Source organism: Hyla sarda, chromosome 6, assembly GCF_029499605.1.
Source record: "Hyla sarda isolate aHylSar1 chromosome 6, aHylSar1.hap1, whole genome shotgun sequence".
NCBI classification, from domain to species: Eukaryota; Metazoa; Chordata; class Amphibia; order Anura; family Hylidae; genus Hyla; species Hyla sarda.
Window position 1 is genome coordinate 105,506,632 of NC_079194.1, and position 16,829 is coordinate 105,523,460.

The 16,829-nt window shown below is 44.9% G+C and overlaps 1 protein-coding gene across 2 annotated transcripts in view; it reads right to left on the minus strand.

Moving 5' to 3' along the window:
* The window catches only part of TAFA4 (TAFA chemokine like family member 4), a 300,070-nt gene that overhangs the window by 70,043 nt on the left and 213,198 nt on the right, over positions 1–16,829 (minus strand). For both annotated transcript variants that reach the window (XM_056524573.1, XM_056524574.1), the window contains exon 4: positions 55–210. In XM_056524573.1, coding sequence (XP_056380548.1) covers positions 55–210 — 156 coding nt within the window. The remainder of the gene's footprint in view (positions 1–54; positions 211–16,829) is intronic.

Below are 16,829 nucleotides of genomic sequence, written 5' to 3' on the forward strand. Positions count from 1 at the left end.
CCTATGGCAGAAGACCAGAGACCTTTGCAGAACCTTTATGGTTCAATTTCTTACCTTCCACACAAGATGGCTGCGCCCTGGTTGTGCCGGCTACCTGCCCTGGGAAACAAGAGCACTTCACCGTCTGTGACCTCTCCTCAATGCGGTTTTTATTACAGCATCGATGGACTGCGACCACCTCACATGTCCCCTGCTTGACTTGATGATGACCTGCAGAAGATGGACATCCAAGTGAGAAGTTACAATTATACTATACACTGTATATCACATCCACTCTTGCTTTCATGCTTCCAAATCAAAGTCACCTCTGTAGTTATAGATAATAATATAGTTATACATTATGTATGCATACTATTAGTGCACACACTGGGTAGATGTCCGTTTTGGATTCTGCATTCACTATGGCCTGACAGTAATTGCATAGTACAGAGCTATCAGGTCATCATCCATCTGCAGTTTGCGTGACACTTGACTGACTGATGCCCGTAAGGCTCAGAGGTAGCTTTGTGCCCACAATGCATTGATGTGGCGCTAATTTAGTATAAAGCATCTAATACGGATGATACATGAGGCAGATGCATCCTGAGGACACCTGTAGAAGCTTCCTAGAGCCATCTTCTGGTTATACTTGGTATTTCAATAGCAGTAATCTATTTATTTTAAGAAAATTGCTAAAAAAACAAAAAACATGAACATGTTATATACACTGATCAGTCATAGTGTTAAAAGCACTTGATCCATATTGTGTATTACTATGCAATACAAGTCCATTAGGCATAATCTGTCATTTGCTGTCTGTTGTGATGCTTTTTCTTCATCATTGTCAGCAACTTAACCCTCAGTCCGCATCCATATGAATGACCCTTGGGCACTTATGACCCAGTTCACTGATACTAATTCTTTGGACCACTTTTGGTAGTAACAACTAGCAATGAGCAAATTTCTGAAAAATTAGACTCGGCTGATTTGCCAAATTTTCCGTAAAAATTTGGTTCGGACCGAATTTATTTGTGGCGAATAGCTATTAAAAACGGCTATTTCTGGCCTACAGAGAGGCTCAATAGGGATGTAGAATACTTTGCCTTGTCCTAACACACAAAGGGAGTGTGCTTTGTTAGTGAAATAATACTGTTATTCATTGTGACATGCAGATTACAGGCATCGCTATTAGAATCACTACCACAGACCGTCTAGATGTGGAAGATTTTTAATGTAATTTTCATTTAATTTAATTTGTATTTATTAAAGTTTTTTGATTACCCATTCTGGTGAGCATCGAGCTGGCGGTCCTCCGCCATGCGAGAAACCACCTGTTCCAGCCCCTGCCTCTCATTGCCGCCCTGACTGTGAAAGTGCGAATGTTTCATTTAATCAGTTATGGTTCATTGTTATCGCCCCAAGCTGTTTCATTGGATTCTTGTGATAATTCAACATGTGATTTGACGTCGACGACCGTAGGGTCTCAGTCTTCAAAAGATTACATACATTTTTTTATTTTATTTAAATTTAAGATTTATATTACATTTCTAAATTTAATGTCCTGGTGTTTACTTTGATCTTATACTGTATGACCACAAAACCCAATCTAACAAGGTGTCACATAAGCATGAGTAGACCATAATCTGACAGAATGACCGCCTGGAATTGGCAGCAGCAAGAGGAGACAATAGGGCTTCAAAATCCCTAAGATAAAAAAAATGAAGATTTATGGTAGCTAGTGCTACCATAAAAATGTTTAGGTAATGTCTCAGGCCCAGCAGCATCAGTAAACCATATAGTAGCTGAATGACACACCCTGGAGTTGGCGGCAGCAAAAGGAGACAAAAGGGCTTCACAATCCCCAAGATTAAAATATGAATTTTCAAATTTTAATTGCTACCATAAATTTTTTAGATAATGTCCCAAGCCCAGCAGCATGAGTAAACCGTATAGTGGCTGAATGGCACAGCCTTGAGTTGGCGGCTACATGAGGAGACCATATAGTGGCTGAATGGCACAGCCTGGAGTTGGCGACAACATGAGGAGACCATATAGTGGCTGAATGGCACAGCCTGGAGGTGGCAGAAGCATGAGGAGAACATATAGAGGCTGAATGGCAGAGCATGGAGGTGGCGGCAGCATGAGAAGAACATATTGTGGCAGAATGAGACAGCCTGGAGATGGCAGCAGCATCAGGAGTCCTGAAAGTGACACAGTGACAGAGTGGTGCTGTGGGTGGCAATACCAGTAACGAAGGTGGGTGAACAAAGGTCTGATGCGGAGGAATGTTTGCAACTGGGGAGCAGCTCCTTAAATCTGTTTGGCACTATAAATATTTGTGCAGTGTTAGTGTGGTACCATGGTCAATCTACTCTGATGCATCAGGCATTGGTGGGTGGAAATCCTGGCTGATCCATGCTTGATTCATCTTCACAAAGGTCAGTCAACCCACATTTTTTGTGGACAGACGAGTTCTCCTTGGGCTGATTATGGGACAGGGTGGAGGATGAGGAGGCGGAGTCGCACACTGTCGCAGGACCAATGGCCTGAGAGCATGGAGGCGGAAGCAGCGTGAACTGTCCAAGTTGCTGTTGTGGCTGTGCAGGAACCACATTCACCCAATTGGCAGTAAAGGACATGTTTTGTCCCTGACCATAGTTACAGCATTGGAGTAAAACACCAGTCGGTGATTCATTTTGCCTGGACTTTGACAGTATCTAGGCCCTTGACAGATTAACAGGTACAAAATAGTACACTACTTAGATGTAGGTATGTGGTATGCACTTATGAGGGCAGAAAAATGCGGTACAGTACGCTTAAAAAAGTATTGGAGTAAAACAACAGCCAGTGATTACTTTTGCCTGGCCTTTCACAGTATCTAAGCCCTTGACAGATTAATAGGTACAAAATAGTACACTACTTAGATGTAGGTATTTGGTATGCATTTATGAGTGGAGGACGATGCGGTACAGTACGCTTAAAAAAGTATTGGAGTAAAATACCAGCCGGTGATTACTTTTGCCTTGACTTTCACAGTATCTAGGCCCTTGACAGATTAACAGGTACAATATGGTACACTACTTAGATGTAGGTATGTGATGCAGTTATGAGGGCAGAAAAATGCGCTACAGTACACTTAAAAAACATATTTGTGCACAACACCAGCAGTATACAACAGTGCTGCAGCGCACACAGTCGCTGTGTACTAAACCCAAAATTGCACTCTCTCAAGGACTATTAGGAATGGACTGCTGGGTATGTATTAGGGTTGGGATGAAGAAAAAGAGCAAGGTCCAGCTAACAGGAAAAACAAATAAAATCCAAAATTTTAATTCAAGCCATTAAAAACGAGTGAACAAAAATGGAGGGAGGGAAATAAAATCATAGCAGAAACGCCGACGCGTTTCGGACCATGGCATAGTTGCCATGATTAAGGACTATATGGTCCGAAATGCGTCAGCGTTTCTGCCATGATTTTATTTCCCTCCCTCCATTTTTGTTCACTCATTTTTAATGGCTTGAATTAAAATTTTGGATTTTATTTGTTTTTCCTGGGAGCTGGACCTTGCTCTTTTTCTTCATCCCAAGTCTTCACTCCAAACATGCGGTTGGATGTTGTCCGTGCTTCCTACCTACACTTGAAGTCCTTCTTTTCTCAAGAACTTATATGGTGGTGAGCTGGTTTTCCTTTTTCATTGACTTTTTGTTATGTATTAGGGTGGGTTCACACGGAGTAATTGACGGAGTAAGCGATAATGGCTGAAAAACCCTTCACTTCTTTCTCCCCCATGTCCGCGTGCAATTCCACGCAAATTATGTGCAAATTGCACGCAAATTTCCCGCAAAAATAAAATTCTTTTTTCCGCCCGTAAATTTTTCGGCATGAATTACTATTCATGCCGAAAAATTTACGGGCGGAAAAAAGAATTTTATTTTTGCGGGAAATTTGCGTGCAATTTGCACATAATTTGCGTGGAATTGCACGCGGACATGGGGGAGAAAGAAGTGAAGGGTTTTTCAGCCATTATCGCGCAAATTTCTGCACAAGTTGCGCGCAAATTCCGCGCAAATTGCTCACGAATTCCGCACGGAAACGATGTTGGGCGGAATTTTTTTGTTCTTTTTTGTTCTTTCTTCAAGTGGAATGGAATTCAGCATCGGAATTCTGCTAGCAGAATTTCTGCAGTGTGAAAAGGCCAGCAGAGAAAACATTAAAGTCAGTGGGCAGAGGAGATGTGCATTAGTTTGTAGCGGAGAATTCAAGAGGAATTACTCAAGTAAACGCACCCTTATACCATCTACAGACTAGTATAACCAGCAGACCATTTGTTGTGGATCAAAGACACAGTGTTGCGCTAAAAACGTATTCCTCCCTCCTCTGCTAAGGTATCTCCAGCTGAGCCAGCTTGTTCAAACGTATGAGGCAACACACAGCTCTGTGCCCCTCTCTGTAATACAATGCTGTAGACAGTGACTGGGAGGTTAAAAAAAAAAAAATATGTGAAAAACGCACTGCTCTCTGTCCTCCAGAATGCTGCTGACATGACTAGGTGAAACACTGCTGGAAAAAGCTTTTCTGTGTAACACACAGCTCTGTCTGTCCTATCTCTATGCAGTAAAAGGATGAAGTGACTAGCCGGAATATGGCTGACAATTATATAGGACTGTGACATCACAGGGGTGACTGGCTGCTGATAGGCTGCATACTGCATGTGATTCAGGGTCATCCCGTCTACCCTTGGTTCCGCCTACCCAGGATTCCTTGCCCCATGTCCTCACATGGGGACCCGCCATTTTAGATTCCCTGGAGCCTGGACCGCACTAAATGGAGTTTAATGAATTGATTTGCGCAATAGAATTGCAGCAATATTCGCATTCGTTGCAAATCAAATTTTTCATGAAATTCGTAATGAATTTGGATTCATCATATTCAATTTGCTCATCTCTAGTAACAACTGCATACCAGGGATACCTCACAAGACCAGCTGTCTAGCATCAGAGCTTGACCCTTATTAAAGTCATTCAGATCCTTATCCTTGCCAACTTTGTCTATGTGCCTTACTGTTATACATGCAAAAATACAAATATCAAACAAATACAGCATTTCAAGGGACGCACGACAAACCTTTGCTGTACTCCTTTATAATCATAAACATTTATGATTAAGGCAATCGTTCTCGATTCCATCTATATACTTTTTATGAGGAAAAAGTTAAAGCTACGTTTAATGGAGTATGGATTGTGGAAGTTGTTTTGTGTTTAGCATGTGACTGGTGTTTTTCTTTTACTTTGTGAGTAGAGAAGAGTTATTCTCTATAGATGTTCTGTATCAAGGTCATTTTGTTTGGTGGGGAAAAGTAACCGCAGTCCAACATTGCAAATTGTGGATGGTGGAAAATTCTATATATCTGATAATACTCCAGATTGCAAGAAAGAAGCAACAGCTTTTAAATTGAGCACTTTTGATAATAAATAATATAAAGATGCCGCAAAATGGTCATTTGAACAATTGCACACAAAAGATAAACCTACACCTGAAATGGTCTCATACATTACCTGTAGGGCCCCTAAATGAGTGCGCGAGCCATTTCTCTGCTAAGACAAAGCTACAGAATGGAGTGTGATCTTAGTGTGATGACACTTGTGATAACATATTGTAGTGCTGAACTGTCTCTAGCTAGCATTGAGATGCATATAGACGGCATTAGTTTCCTTATTGTCAGGTCTCTTCAACAACTCATTTAGCTTTGCTAATGTCTTCCTTTTGCCAAATGATCATCTGCCGGTTGAAGGACTGCTAGTTTCCCGCTGTTCTCACAGTTTATCAATGACACTAGCAAGGCTTTCTTTGTGCTGTTTACTTGAGCTCTTTATAATAGCTCAATATGAAAAAAGAGGGTCGACAAGCTCAGACGCCTGGAATCAGTGGATAAAAGGCATGAGACGTAGTAACGCTCTCTATTCACGCACTTACTCAACTCAACACTTTAAAGAGTTTTGCTCCTTTGTAAGTTAAGAAAAATAAATGTATAGGTCTAGACGTAATAAGGTAAAACAGCGTTCTCAAGCTCTGGGGGAACTACAGATACAAATAAAGTGATTGATGGCTCCAATACAAGTGCAGGAATGAAAAGGATCTGCCTCATTCCAAGTGTCCTCTTTCTTGTCACAGTGAATAATTCCTTTTCTTTAAAGGGAGATTTGTATCTTAAACATGTATGATATTTTCATTGGATATGTCGTAAATGAATGATAGGCTCAGGTCCCAAGCCTACCTGTCTGGTTTGTGTGAGATCTTTTTCATTGTTAAAGGGGTACTCCGGCCCTGAGGCATCTTATCCCCTATCCAAAGGATAGGGGATAAGATGTGTCACCGCGGGGGTCCCGCTGCTGGGGACCCACGCAATCTTGTATTTGCCACCCACCTGTTTGAGCTGCACACCAGGGTGCCAGCTCACAAACAGCCGGGTGGCAACCACGAGGCCGGAATATTGTGACATCACGACTTCGCCCCCGCATGACGTCACCCCCTGCTCCTGCTATGCAAGTCTATGGGAGGGAGCGTCACGCCCCCCTCCCATAGAATTGCATAGCGGGGGCGGAGCATGACATCACACGGGGGCGGAGTCATGACATCACGATACTTCGGCCCCGTGGTCACCACCCAGCTATTTGTGAGCTGGCACCGTGCAGCTCAAACAGGTGGGTGGCAAATACAAGATTGCGGGGGTCCCCAGTGGCTGGACCACCGCGGTGAGGCATCTTATCCTCTATGCTTTGGATAGGGGATAAGATGTCTCAGGGACGGAGAACCCCTTTAAGGACTTGCTTTCCTCTTTCATTAAAGGGGTACTCCACCCCTAGACATAAGATGTTTGATCGCGGGGGTCCCGCCACTGGGGTCCCCTGCAATATAGCATAATCTTGCCGCCCCGCCCCCTCAATGCAAGTCTATGGGAGGGGGAGTGATAGCTGTCACTTGTAGACTTGCATTGAGGAGACGGGGCGTGACGTCACACGGGGGCAGAGTCGTGACATTACGATCTTCCGTTCCCGTGGTCGAGAGCCAGAACCTCCAGCGCTGCCGGAAGCAGATACAAGTGGGTGCTGCATGCTATATTGCGGGGGTCCCCAGCGGCGGGACCCCCACTATCAGACATCTTATCCCCTATCCTTTGGAAAGGGGATAAGATGTCTAGGGGTGGAGTACCCCTTTAACTCCCATAGACTACAATTGACAGAGCTGCCTGCAAGCCCAGGCAAATCTCCATTAAAGTGTATGGAGAGTGCAGTGACTAGGAATTGGCAAAAGTTGAGATCCATATTATTTTGGAGTAGATCCATAAATGATGACAAATGCCTCTGATAGGAATACCTCTTTAAACACCATCCAGCTAGGAAAATGTGACGTTGCTCAGTCAGCCGATAGCCCGTTACTTTTTCAGGCTGGCCATGTGGTCAGTCATTTACTATAAGCCATGTGGCTTCCAAAGAAAATTTAGCATGGGGTTGAAGACAAATTAACCACAAGGGAAAAATGGATCCATCACCTCCATGAAAAAGTGAAAAAGTTATTGCCCTCTATAACATAAAAAAGTAATCTCATGAAAAGGAGACATAGTAACAAGGCACTAAAGTGGTTATCCGACGTAAGGTGACTTTACTAATAACCTGTCAGCATGTAATGGACATGCTTACCAAGGATCTGTACTTGTGTTGGTGGTACATGGCCATGTCCTGTGTCCCCCATCAGGCTGCTGGCTTGTTTATGTGAACTAGCTATTTCCGGTTTCTCTGCCCTCCCTCCAACTACAGTTCCCAGGATCCTTTGTTTCTAGGGGGAGGTGACCTGTCTCCCTCTCACATATGAGCCAACCCACCTATTGCAGCACATCTGAGTTCCCTTTCATGCATGCTTGAAACTACAATTTCCTGCAGCCCTGTGGAGAATTATCTCCCTCCCACCCAGCGTTTGCTCCACCCATTAAAGCAGACCTTTCAACACCTGACTTGTGATGTATTGTCTCGAACTGCAATGCAACCTGGGAAAAGCCTGATATAACACTCATTTTGCATTCTGCTAAAAATTAACATCTGGGGGCAAAGATCACATTAGAATTGTGAGACAAGCCATCAAACACAGGTACAGGCACTATATCATGAACTACACTAACTTTACAGCCACTGTAGCAGTTACGTGTAAAAAAAATATATATATATCAGAATACCTTCTTAATACCACTACCACTTTGTTCTAGTGGTTGGACCACTGCCAATGAGACACTGGTACAGTCATGTCAATGTCTGTCATGAGAAAACTCCTTTCTTCATCCCTCTTTCTGCAAGGAATAAAAACCAGAAACCCATATGGTTCCATATGATTCAGTAAAGCCAGTGAACCTGCTGGAAATGGCTCTGGTACAACTTCATGACTTTTGTTATCAATCAAAACCAAATTACTAGTGTGTCAGTAATTATTGTTGTAGGAATTGAAAATGTAGCATGGAGCCACCTTATACTGCCTATTATAGTCCACATGAGGGGAGATTTATAAAAACCTATCAAGAGGAAAAGTTGCCCAGTTGCCCATAGCAACCAATCAGCTTGTTTCTTTCATTTTTAACAAGGCCTCTGCAAAATGAAAGAAGTGATCTGATTGATTGCCATGGGCAACTGGGCAACTTTTCCTCTGGACAGGTTTTCATAAATCTCCATAGTGCTTTCTTGATCCAGGATATATTTGTGTGTTTTTTCTACCTTATTATTGTGATTAAATGTATGTAAATGTGCTTTTATTTTTACGCCTCAATTTGGGCATATGGTTCCTTCTGTAGAGTGGGGAGATGTGAAGACATGTTAACACTTTGTCAGCTTAGACTGTCATTTTATCTACCTACACGTCTGCTCTGTGTCATTCAAATTATTTCTTGAATCAGATGACTCTGCAGGTATGGAAAAGGGTATGGTGCCTGCTGACCTCTACGAAAACTTTGAGCTGCATCCCTTTTCAGCTCATCATTGACCCTGAAGCTTATTTGATGCCGACTGGTTCTTCAAGTTAAACTGTCATCAAATTCATGCTACCCAATCTGCAAGTCATGGGGGCAGACCCTGGTAGTTTCTCCCTGCACCTCCAGCCTTCATTGACAGATCTCTCCCCGGTTTGGGTATAGGGAGAGATCTATAAACTAAGGCTGGTTGGGTGGGGAGAGGCCACTGGGGAATGACACGAAGACTTGTGATTCGGGCAACATGAAAGTGATGACAGATTCTCGTTAAAGGCTATATCCATCTTTACAACCAAGATGGATTAAAAATAAAAAAATGAGGCAATTTTACAAATACGAAGGTCTGCTACCATGAAGTGTGTATAGCTTTAACAATCTACAAACATACCCTTCATAGACTGATCCTATAGTCATATGCTTTTCCATCTGTCTCCTTATTAAAACACAGTTGTTTGGTTACATTTATGAGATATTAAACTGTATGGCATTAAAGTAAGATCAGTAAGGTTGGAACCCCTGGGACTCCCCTAAGTATACGAATGATTGTGTATATTTACAGTAAGTGGACAACTATCCATCTTTATTACAGTCAGTTGGGGATATCCTGGAGTTTGACATGACTAATCGAGAATGACTGGACATGCATAGCAAACTGGCTGCTGAGAATGGGCACCAGACTTCAACCATTCTTAGATGTAAAACTCATGGCAGACAGAAGATGGGTTTTTTTGGTTTTATATTTGGTTTACCAATACCAGGCAAAACTGCAACCTCTGCACCCCTATAACCTTTCCATCATCATTTCTTCCAACAAACGTGTAACATAGGTTGGGGTCTTCTTCAACTGCTCTCCCAGGAAGGTCTCTGCCCAATAAGGCTAGAGTTCCTTCTTCTATATTTACCCTTACTGCACATCTTATAGATATATGGGAAGGGAAACCTTACCTAATGTATGTAGCCTATGTTGGGATATTGTTACGCCTAGCGCTCCGGGTCCCCGCTCCTCCCCGGAGCGCATACGGCGCCTCTCTCTCCGCAGCGCCCCGGTCGGTCCCGCTGACCGGGAGCGCTGCACTGTCATGGCCGTCGGGGATGCGATTCGCACAGCGGGACGCGCCCGCTCGCGAATCGCATCCCAGGTCACTTACCCGTTCCCGTCCCCTGCTGTCATGTGCTGGCGCGCGCGGCTCCGCTCTCTAGGGCGCGCGCGCGCCAGCTCCCTGAGATTTAAAGGGCCAGTGCACCAATGATTGGTGCCTGGCCCAATTAGCTTAATTGGCTTCCATCTGCTCCCTGCCTTTATCTGACCTCCTCCCATGCACTCCCTTGCCGGATCTTGTTGCCTTGTGCCAGTGAAAGCGTTTTGTGTGTCCTAAGCCTGTGTACCAGTACTTCTGCTATCACCCTGACTACGAACCTTGCCGCCTGCCCCCGACCTTCTGCTACGTCCGACCTTGCTTCTGTCTACTCCCTTGTACCGCGCCTATCTTCAGCAGCCAGAGAGGTTGAGCCGTTGCTAGTGGATACGACCTGGTCACTACCGCCGCAGCAAGTCCATCCCGCTTTGCGGCGGGCTCTGGTGAAAACCAGTAGTGACTTAGAACCGATCCACTAGCACGGTCCACGCCAATCCCTCTCTGGCACAGAGGATCCACTACCTGCCAGCCGGCATCGTGACAGTAGATCCGGCCATGGATCCCGCTGAAGTTCCTCTGCCTGTTGTCGCCGACCTCCCCACACTGGTCGCCCAGCAAGCCCGACAGATTGCCCAACAAGATCACCAGCTGTCGTACTTGACCACCATGACTCAGCAACTCCAGTCGCAGCTACAGCAGATTCAGTCTCAGCTACAGCAGCAGCAACCATCTCCTCCGCCAGCTCCTGCACCTCTTCCGCAGCGAGTGGCCACTCCTAGCCTCCGCCTGTCCTTGCCGGACAAATTTAATGGGGACTCTAAGTTTTGCCGTGGCTTTCTTTCGCAATGTTCCCTGCATTTGGAGATGATGTCGGATCAGTTTCCTACTGAAAGGTCTAAGGTGGCTTTCGTAGTCAGCCTTCTGTCTGGAAAAGCCCTGTCATGGGCCACACCGCTCTGGGACCGCAATGACCCCGTCACTGCCTCTGTACACTCCTTCTTCTCGGAAATTCGAAGTGTCTTTGAGGAACCTGCCCGAGCCTCTTCTGCTGAGACTGCCCTGCTGAACCTGGTCCAGGGTAATTCCTCCGTTGGCGAGTACGCCATACAATTCCGTACTCTTGCTTCTGAACTATCCTGGAATAATGAGGCTCTCTGCGCGACCTTTAAAAAAGGCCTATCCAGCAACATTAAAGATGTTCTGGCCGCACGAGAGACTCCTGCTAACCTGCATGAACTCATTCATCTAGCCACTCGCATTGACATGCGTTTTTCTGAGAGGCATCAAGAGCTCCGCCAGGAAAAAGACTTAGATCTCTGGACACCTCTCCCACAGTCTCCATTGCAATCTGCGCCTAGGCCTCCCGCCGAGGAGGCCATGCAAGTGGATCGGTCTCGCCTGACCCTGGAAGAGAGGAATCGCCGTAAGGAAGAGAATCTTTGTCTGTACTGTGCCAGTACCAAACATTTTTTGGTGGATTGTCCCATCCGTCCTCCACGTCTGGGAAACACACGCTCGCACCCAGCTCTCGTGGGTGTGGCGTCTCTTGATGCTAAGTCGGCTTCTCCACGTCTCACGGTGCCTGTACGGATTTCTTCTTCAGCCAGCTCTTCCCTCTCAGCCGTGGCCTGCCTGGACTCTGGTGCCTCTGGGAATTTTATTCGGGAGTCCTTGGTGAATAAATTCCGCATCCCAGTGACCCGTCTTGTCAAGCCTATCCACATTTCCGCGGTCAACGGAGCCAGGTTGGATTGCTCCGTGCGTTTCCGCACGAAGCCCCTTCTAATGTGCATCGGACCTCATCACGAGAAGATTGAATTTTTGGTCCTCCCCAATTGCACTTCCGAAGTTCTCCTTGGACTACCCTGGCTTCTACACCATTCCCCAACCCTGGATTGGTCCACAGGGGAGATCAAGAGCTGGGGTACCTCTTGCTTCAAGGACTGCCTTAAACCGGTTACCAGTACTCCCTGCCGTGACCCTGTGGTTCCTCCTGTATCCGGTCCCCCTAAGGTCGTTATGGACTCTGCCCGCCTTAAGAAGTGCCTCTCCCCCCCTCTCAGTCCAGTCAGGCAAGCCTCGGTGCCTCCTCATGGCCCTCGTCCTGGTGTCACACTGCCCCGTGCCAGGCCTCGCCCTCTGCCCTCCCTCCCCATTCCCACTCCTGCTGTACTGCCTGCCGTTGAGGAATCCCTCCATCCTTTCCCGGTGTCCTCATCCCAGGGGAGGCAGTTACCGGACAAAGAGAAGGGGAGACCTAAGGGGGGGGTACTGTTACGCCTAGCGCTCCGGGTCCCCGCTCCTCCCCGGAGCGCATACAGCGCCTCTCTCTCCGCAGCGCCCCGGTCGGTCCCGCTGACCGGGAGCGCTGCACTGTCATGGCCGTCGGGGATGCGATTCGCACAGCGGGACGCGCCCGCTCGCGAATCGCATCCCAGGTCACTTACCCGTTCCCGTCCCCTGCTGTCATGTGCTGGCGCGCGCGGCTCCGCTCTCTAGGGCGCGCGCGCGCCAGCTCCCTGAGACTTAAAGGGCCAGTGCACCAATGATTGGTGCCTGGCCCAATTAGCTTAATTGGCTTCCATCTGCTCCCTGCCTTTATCTGACCTCCTCCCATGCACTCCCTTGCCGGATCTTGTTGCCTTGTGCCAGTGAAAGCGTTTTGTGTGTCCTAAGCCTGTGTACCAGTACTTCTGCTATCACCCTGACTACGAACCTTGCCGCCTGCCCCCGACCTTCTGCTACGTCCGACCTTGCTTCTGTCTACTCCCTTGTACCGCGCCTATCTTCAGCAGCCAGAGAGGTTGAGCCGTTGCTAGTGGATACGACCTGGTCACTACCGCCGCAGCAAGTCCATCCCGCTTTGCGGCGGGCTCTGGTGAAAACCAGTAGTGACTTAGAACCGATCCACTAGCACGGTCCACGCCAATCCCTCTCTGGCACAGAGGATCCACTACCTGCCAGCCGGCATCGTGACAAATATTATATTTGTAGTTGTAAAATGTCACAAAGGAAGGCACTATACTATATTAAACATACAATAATCACTCTATAAATTAAAATAATTCATTAGGTTGTATGTCCTAAATTATAAAAATCTGTTCTGCTTCAACCGCCCAAAACATGGAATAAAAAAATAACACAATTTTTAAGTCTTTTGTCCTTCACAATGTAAGTATAATGCTATGTATGACAGTCAGGATTATCTAAATTAACAACATGTTAATTATTTGTAATTTAGGAATCAATCTCAGAATATTGGGTGTGATGTAGTGTTTTTGTGGGTATTTTTAAGGACAGATTTTTTCTTATTTTTTTTTATTTTTATGGATATACTTTAAATCATTCCAGTAAAGGTAAGAACAATACAAATTCCTGGAATCATTATTTGTGAAAATGTGTCAGCTTTTAAAGCATTTCAGAGAATGTCAGTACAATGGAGGCCTAATGCGATGGACCTTGTATTTACTCATAAAATGACCTTGAGGAATTAAGCTTGGAGCCCAGGTGACCTTAAACAAGTTCTGGTTGAAAACATGTGATTCTGTAACCTACGCTACAAGCACAGTTATTGCGTCTTTGAGGTTCTCTGCTATTGTGCTCACTTATAGAGATGATACAAGAGAGTCTATTCGATGCATTTGTAAACCATCTAAGGTGGGATTTATTTGACTTGCACCCTTTACAGTTGATATGACTTCTGAATTCCACTTGAATGTATAAAGCATCATTCTTACTTTCATGTTCTATGGGGAGAAAGGCTCAATCCACTGGCAGTAGTACAATATCTTTTTTTTTTTTTTAGATTTCCATATAGCACAAAGAGTGCTGGCGTCAATTGTGTCTAACACAATCACAAACATCAGAAAGCCTATTACAGTTGAAGGTAAACCTCTCCTTGTTATCATACAGACACAAAAATGGATGCAAAGAAAAGCAATTTAATGGACAAATAGACCCCAAAAGTGACGATTCAGTATAAAAAAGATGAAGGGTAAATTCTTTTTTTCTCCATATACATGACAGAACTATAAAGTACATAGTTATGGTCTTAGCACGCCGTTCAGCATAGCTATTCGGTATCCTTGATATTACATACAATAATGAAGATGCTTTGGTTTAAGACATTAGTATTATAAATGGCACACAACAAGTTTGGGAACTGTTATACATTGGCATTTAGTCATTTAACAGGAGAATGTGTGATGTCCCCGCACATGATGTCATCCTGTGGGCTAAAATTTGCCTCGGCATCCCTGCTGTCTCTTTTCTGGGCCCACTGCTTCATAGTATTTTCTGTTACACTGTGATTTATTCTTATGTTATAATTAATTGTGTACTGTCTTCTTAAGGGATTGTGGCAGAGTAGACCAGGTGATCCTGATGCCCCAATGGGAGCCCCCAGCATTGGCCTTTATGTAGTGTAGGGGGAGGAGCTGTTCAGTCTGGGCCTAGTCTAGTTAGGAGAAGGAGAGAGTGAGGAGAAGTCTGAGGAGGCCTAAAGGGAAGAAAACCAAAACCCTGCAGCCACACAAATCTCAGGACGCCCATTGCTTAGGTGAAAGCCTGGCAATAAGCACAGAACTCTGGGGAAAATAGTCTTCAGTCAGTCAGTAAATCTAAAATCTTCAAGTTGGCATGGGATGCTATTTAATCTCAAGTCTGCAGCAACAGCAACTACAAATCCCAGCAAGGCTACAGGCTTTACTAGGTCACTCTGCACTTCCCTCTGCACCAAAGTCTGTACTGTTACCGATTTGACAATTCCTGCCTCAATAAAGATAATTATCCATAACCTTGCATTGGTGTCATCGTTGCCCCCGTGCTTGGCCCAGGAAAAACTATATTATCTTTGGAACATGTAGGTTTATGTTGCCCTGGTGTCACAAGCTGTGCAATCTCAATCACATACCACCCGTGGCACCACTCCCCATATTAAAAGAAATGGAGCACTCCCCATGGAAGTATTTGCTGTATTCTTTAGTCTGCACTGCCCACATATCTAGTGGGCTTGTACTGATATAATGTCAGCTAGGTAAGGGTGGGAAGTGCTGAGTTTTCCTTTGTGGTGCTACTCATCATAAGCTTCAGCTTCATACAATCATTTACCAGAATGGAGGGGCTGTCATTCGCGTGTATGCTCCTGTTGTAGCTGCTCTGCACTCTGCACAAAGGTGTTGAATGTGAGTGCTCCATTTCTTTTCATTCCCCTGGTAAATGATTGTATGAATCTGAAGCCTATGATGTGTAGCACCACAAAGGAAAACTCAACACTTCTCACCTTTTACCTAGCTGACATTATATCAGTACACTGCAGGGTATCATTTACCTTGTGTAAGACCTTTGCAATTGGGTCTCGAATTATACCATTGGTGAATAACGCAATGAGACTTGCTCGCAGAATTACATTTTTGGTTGATTGATGGGGTGAACCATATTTGAACACCATTTAAAGCAGAACTGTCAGCATGAAAACAGGGGTGTACATAAAGCCCATTGATAGTTTTTAATCTCCATAGTCCTTTTAAGTGCCAAGATATAAGCCTTTTGTGGCAATATGTAAATGAGGCTCAAGTGCCCAGGGGGCATTCCCCATCACAGCAACAGCCCACGGTTAATATGCCTATAACCCATTATTCACTGTCTCCATGCCTACATGCTTATCATACATATGCTTATCCTACCTTGATTGACAGCAGGCATGGAGCCAGTAAATAAGAGGAGACAGGCTGGTTAACCCTGGGCTCCACTCACAAAATATTTGTTTGAAACAAAAAGAGACAACGTCCTTCAGACAAACACAAGAAGCACCACAGGACGCCTGTCCAGTACCAAAGCCTAGAATGGAAACTGGTCCAGAACAGGTGAAGATTCTTAATGATTAATTGTTGTCTTGGCAGGTATGGGGCCTACTCACCCCCCCCCCCCCCCCCCCCGCATACCCTTCTTACCTAGGCCCTATCTCAAGGCAAATTTATTGCCCTAAGACTATGTTCATAGTATCTCAGTCAATATAATATTGTCAGCCATATCCAGGAATTGTAACGAACACAGACAAAAATAATTGTGTTTTTAACCCACTTCTGTTTTTGGCTAAAATACTAAACAAAATACTATGTGTGAATATAGCCTAAAAGGGTGGTCCAGCTTTGGAACATACCCTTTTGGCCCTAACTCAACTATAGGTAATAGTGAGCATTAGCTCAAATTAGTCCACTTAGGGCCCATTTACACAGTAACATTTATGAGTGGAATACAGCAGAAAAATTATGTTCGGAAATTGAAATTCCAGTGCAGAGGCCTTCCAAATATTCAAATAACATGTTCATTCTTTCATCGGAATTTGCTCAGACATGTATAGACATCAATAGAGATGACATGTGGTTGTGGTCCTAGTGCCGACTCAATCTAATTGAGTCCCCACCTGCTGTGCACAGAGTGTCTAGCCAGAACTTTTCTGGGCAGATATTCCATTATCTGAATGGGCCCAAAGGCTTTCCCTACCTACCTCACTTGGGAGCTTTCTGAAGATTTAAAGGGGTTATCCAGGAAAAAAAAAAATTTTATATATCAACTGGCTCCAGAAAGTTAAACAGATTTGTAAACTACTTCTATTAAAAAATCTTAATCCTTTCAGTACTTATGTGCTTCTGAAGTTGAGTTGTTCTTTTATGTCTAAGTGCTCTCTGATGACACGTGTCTCGGA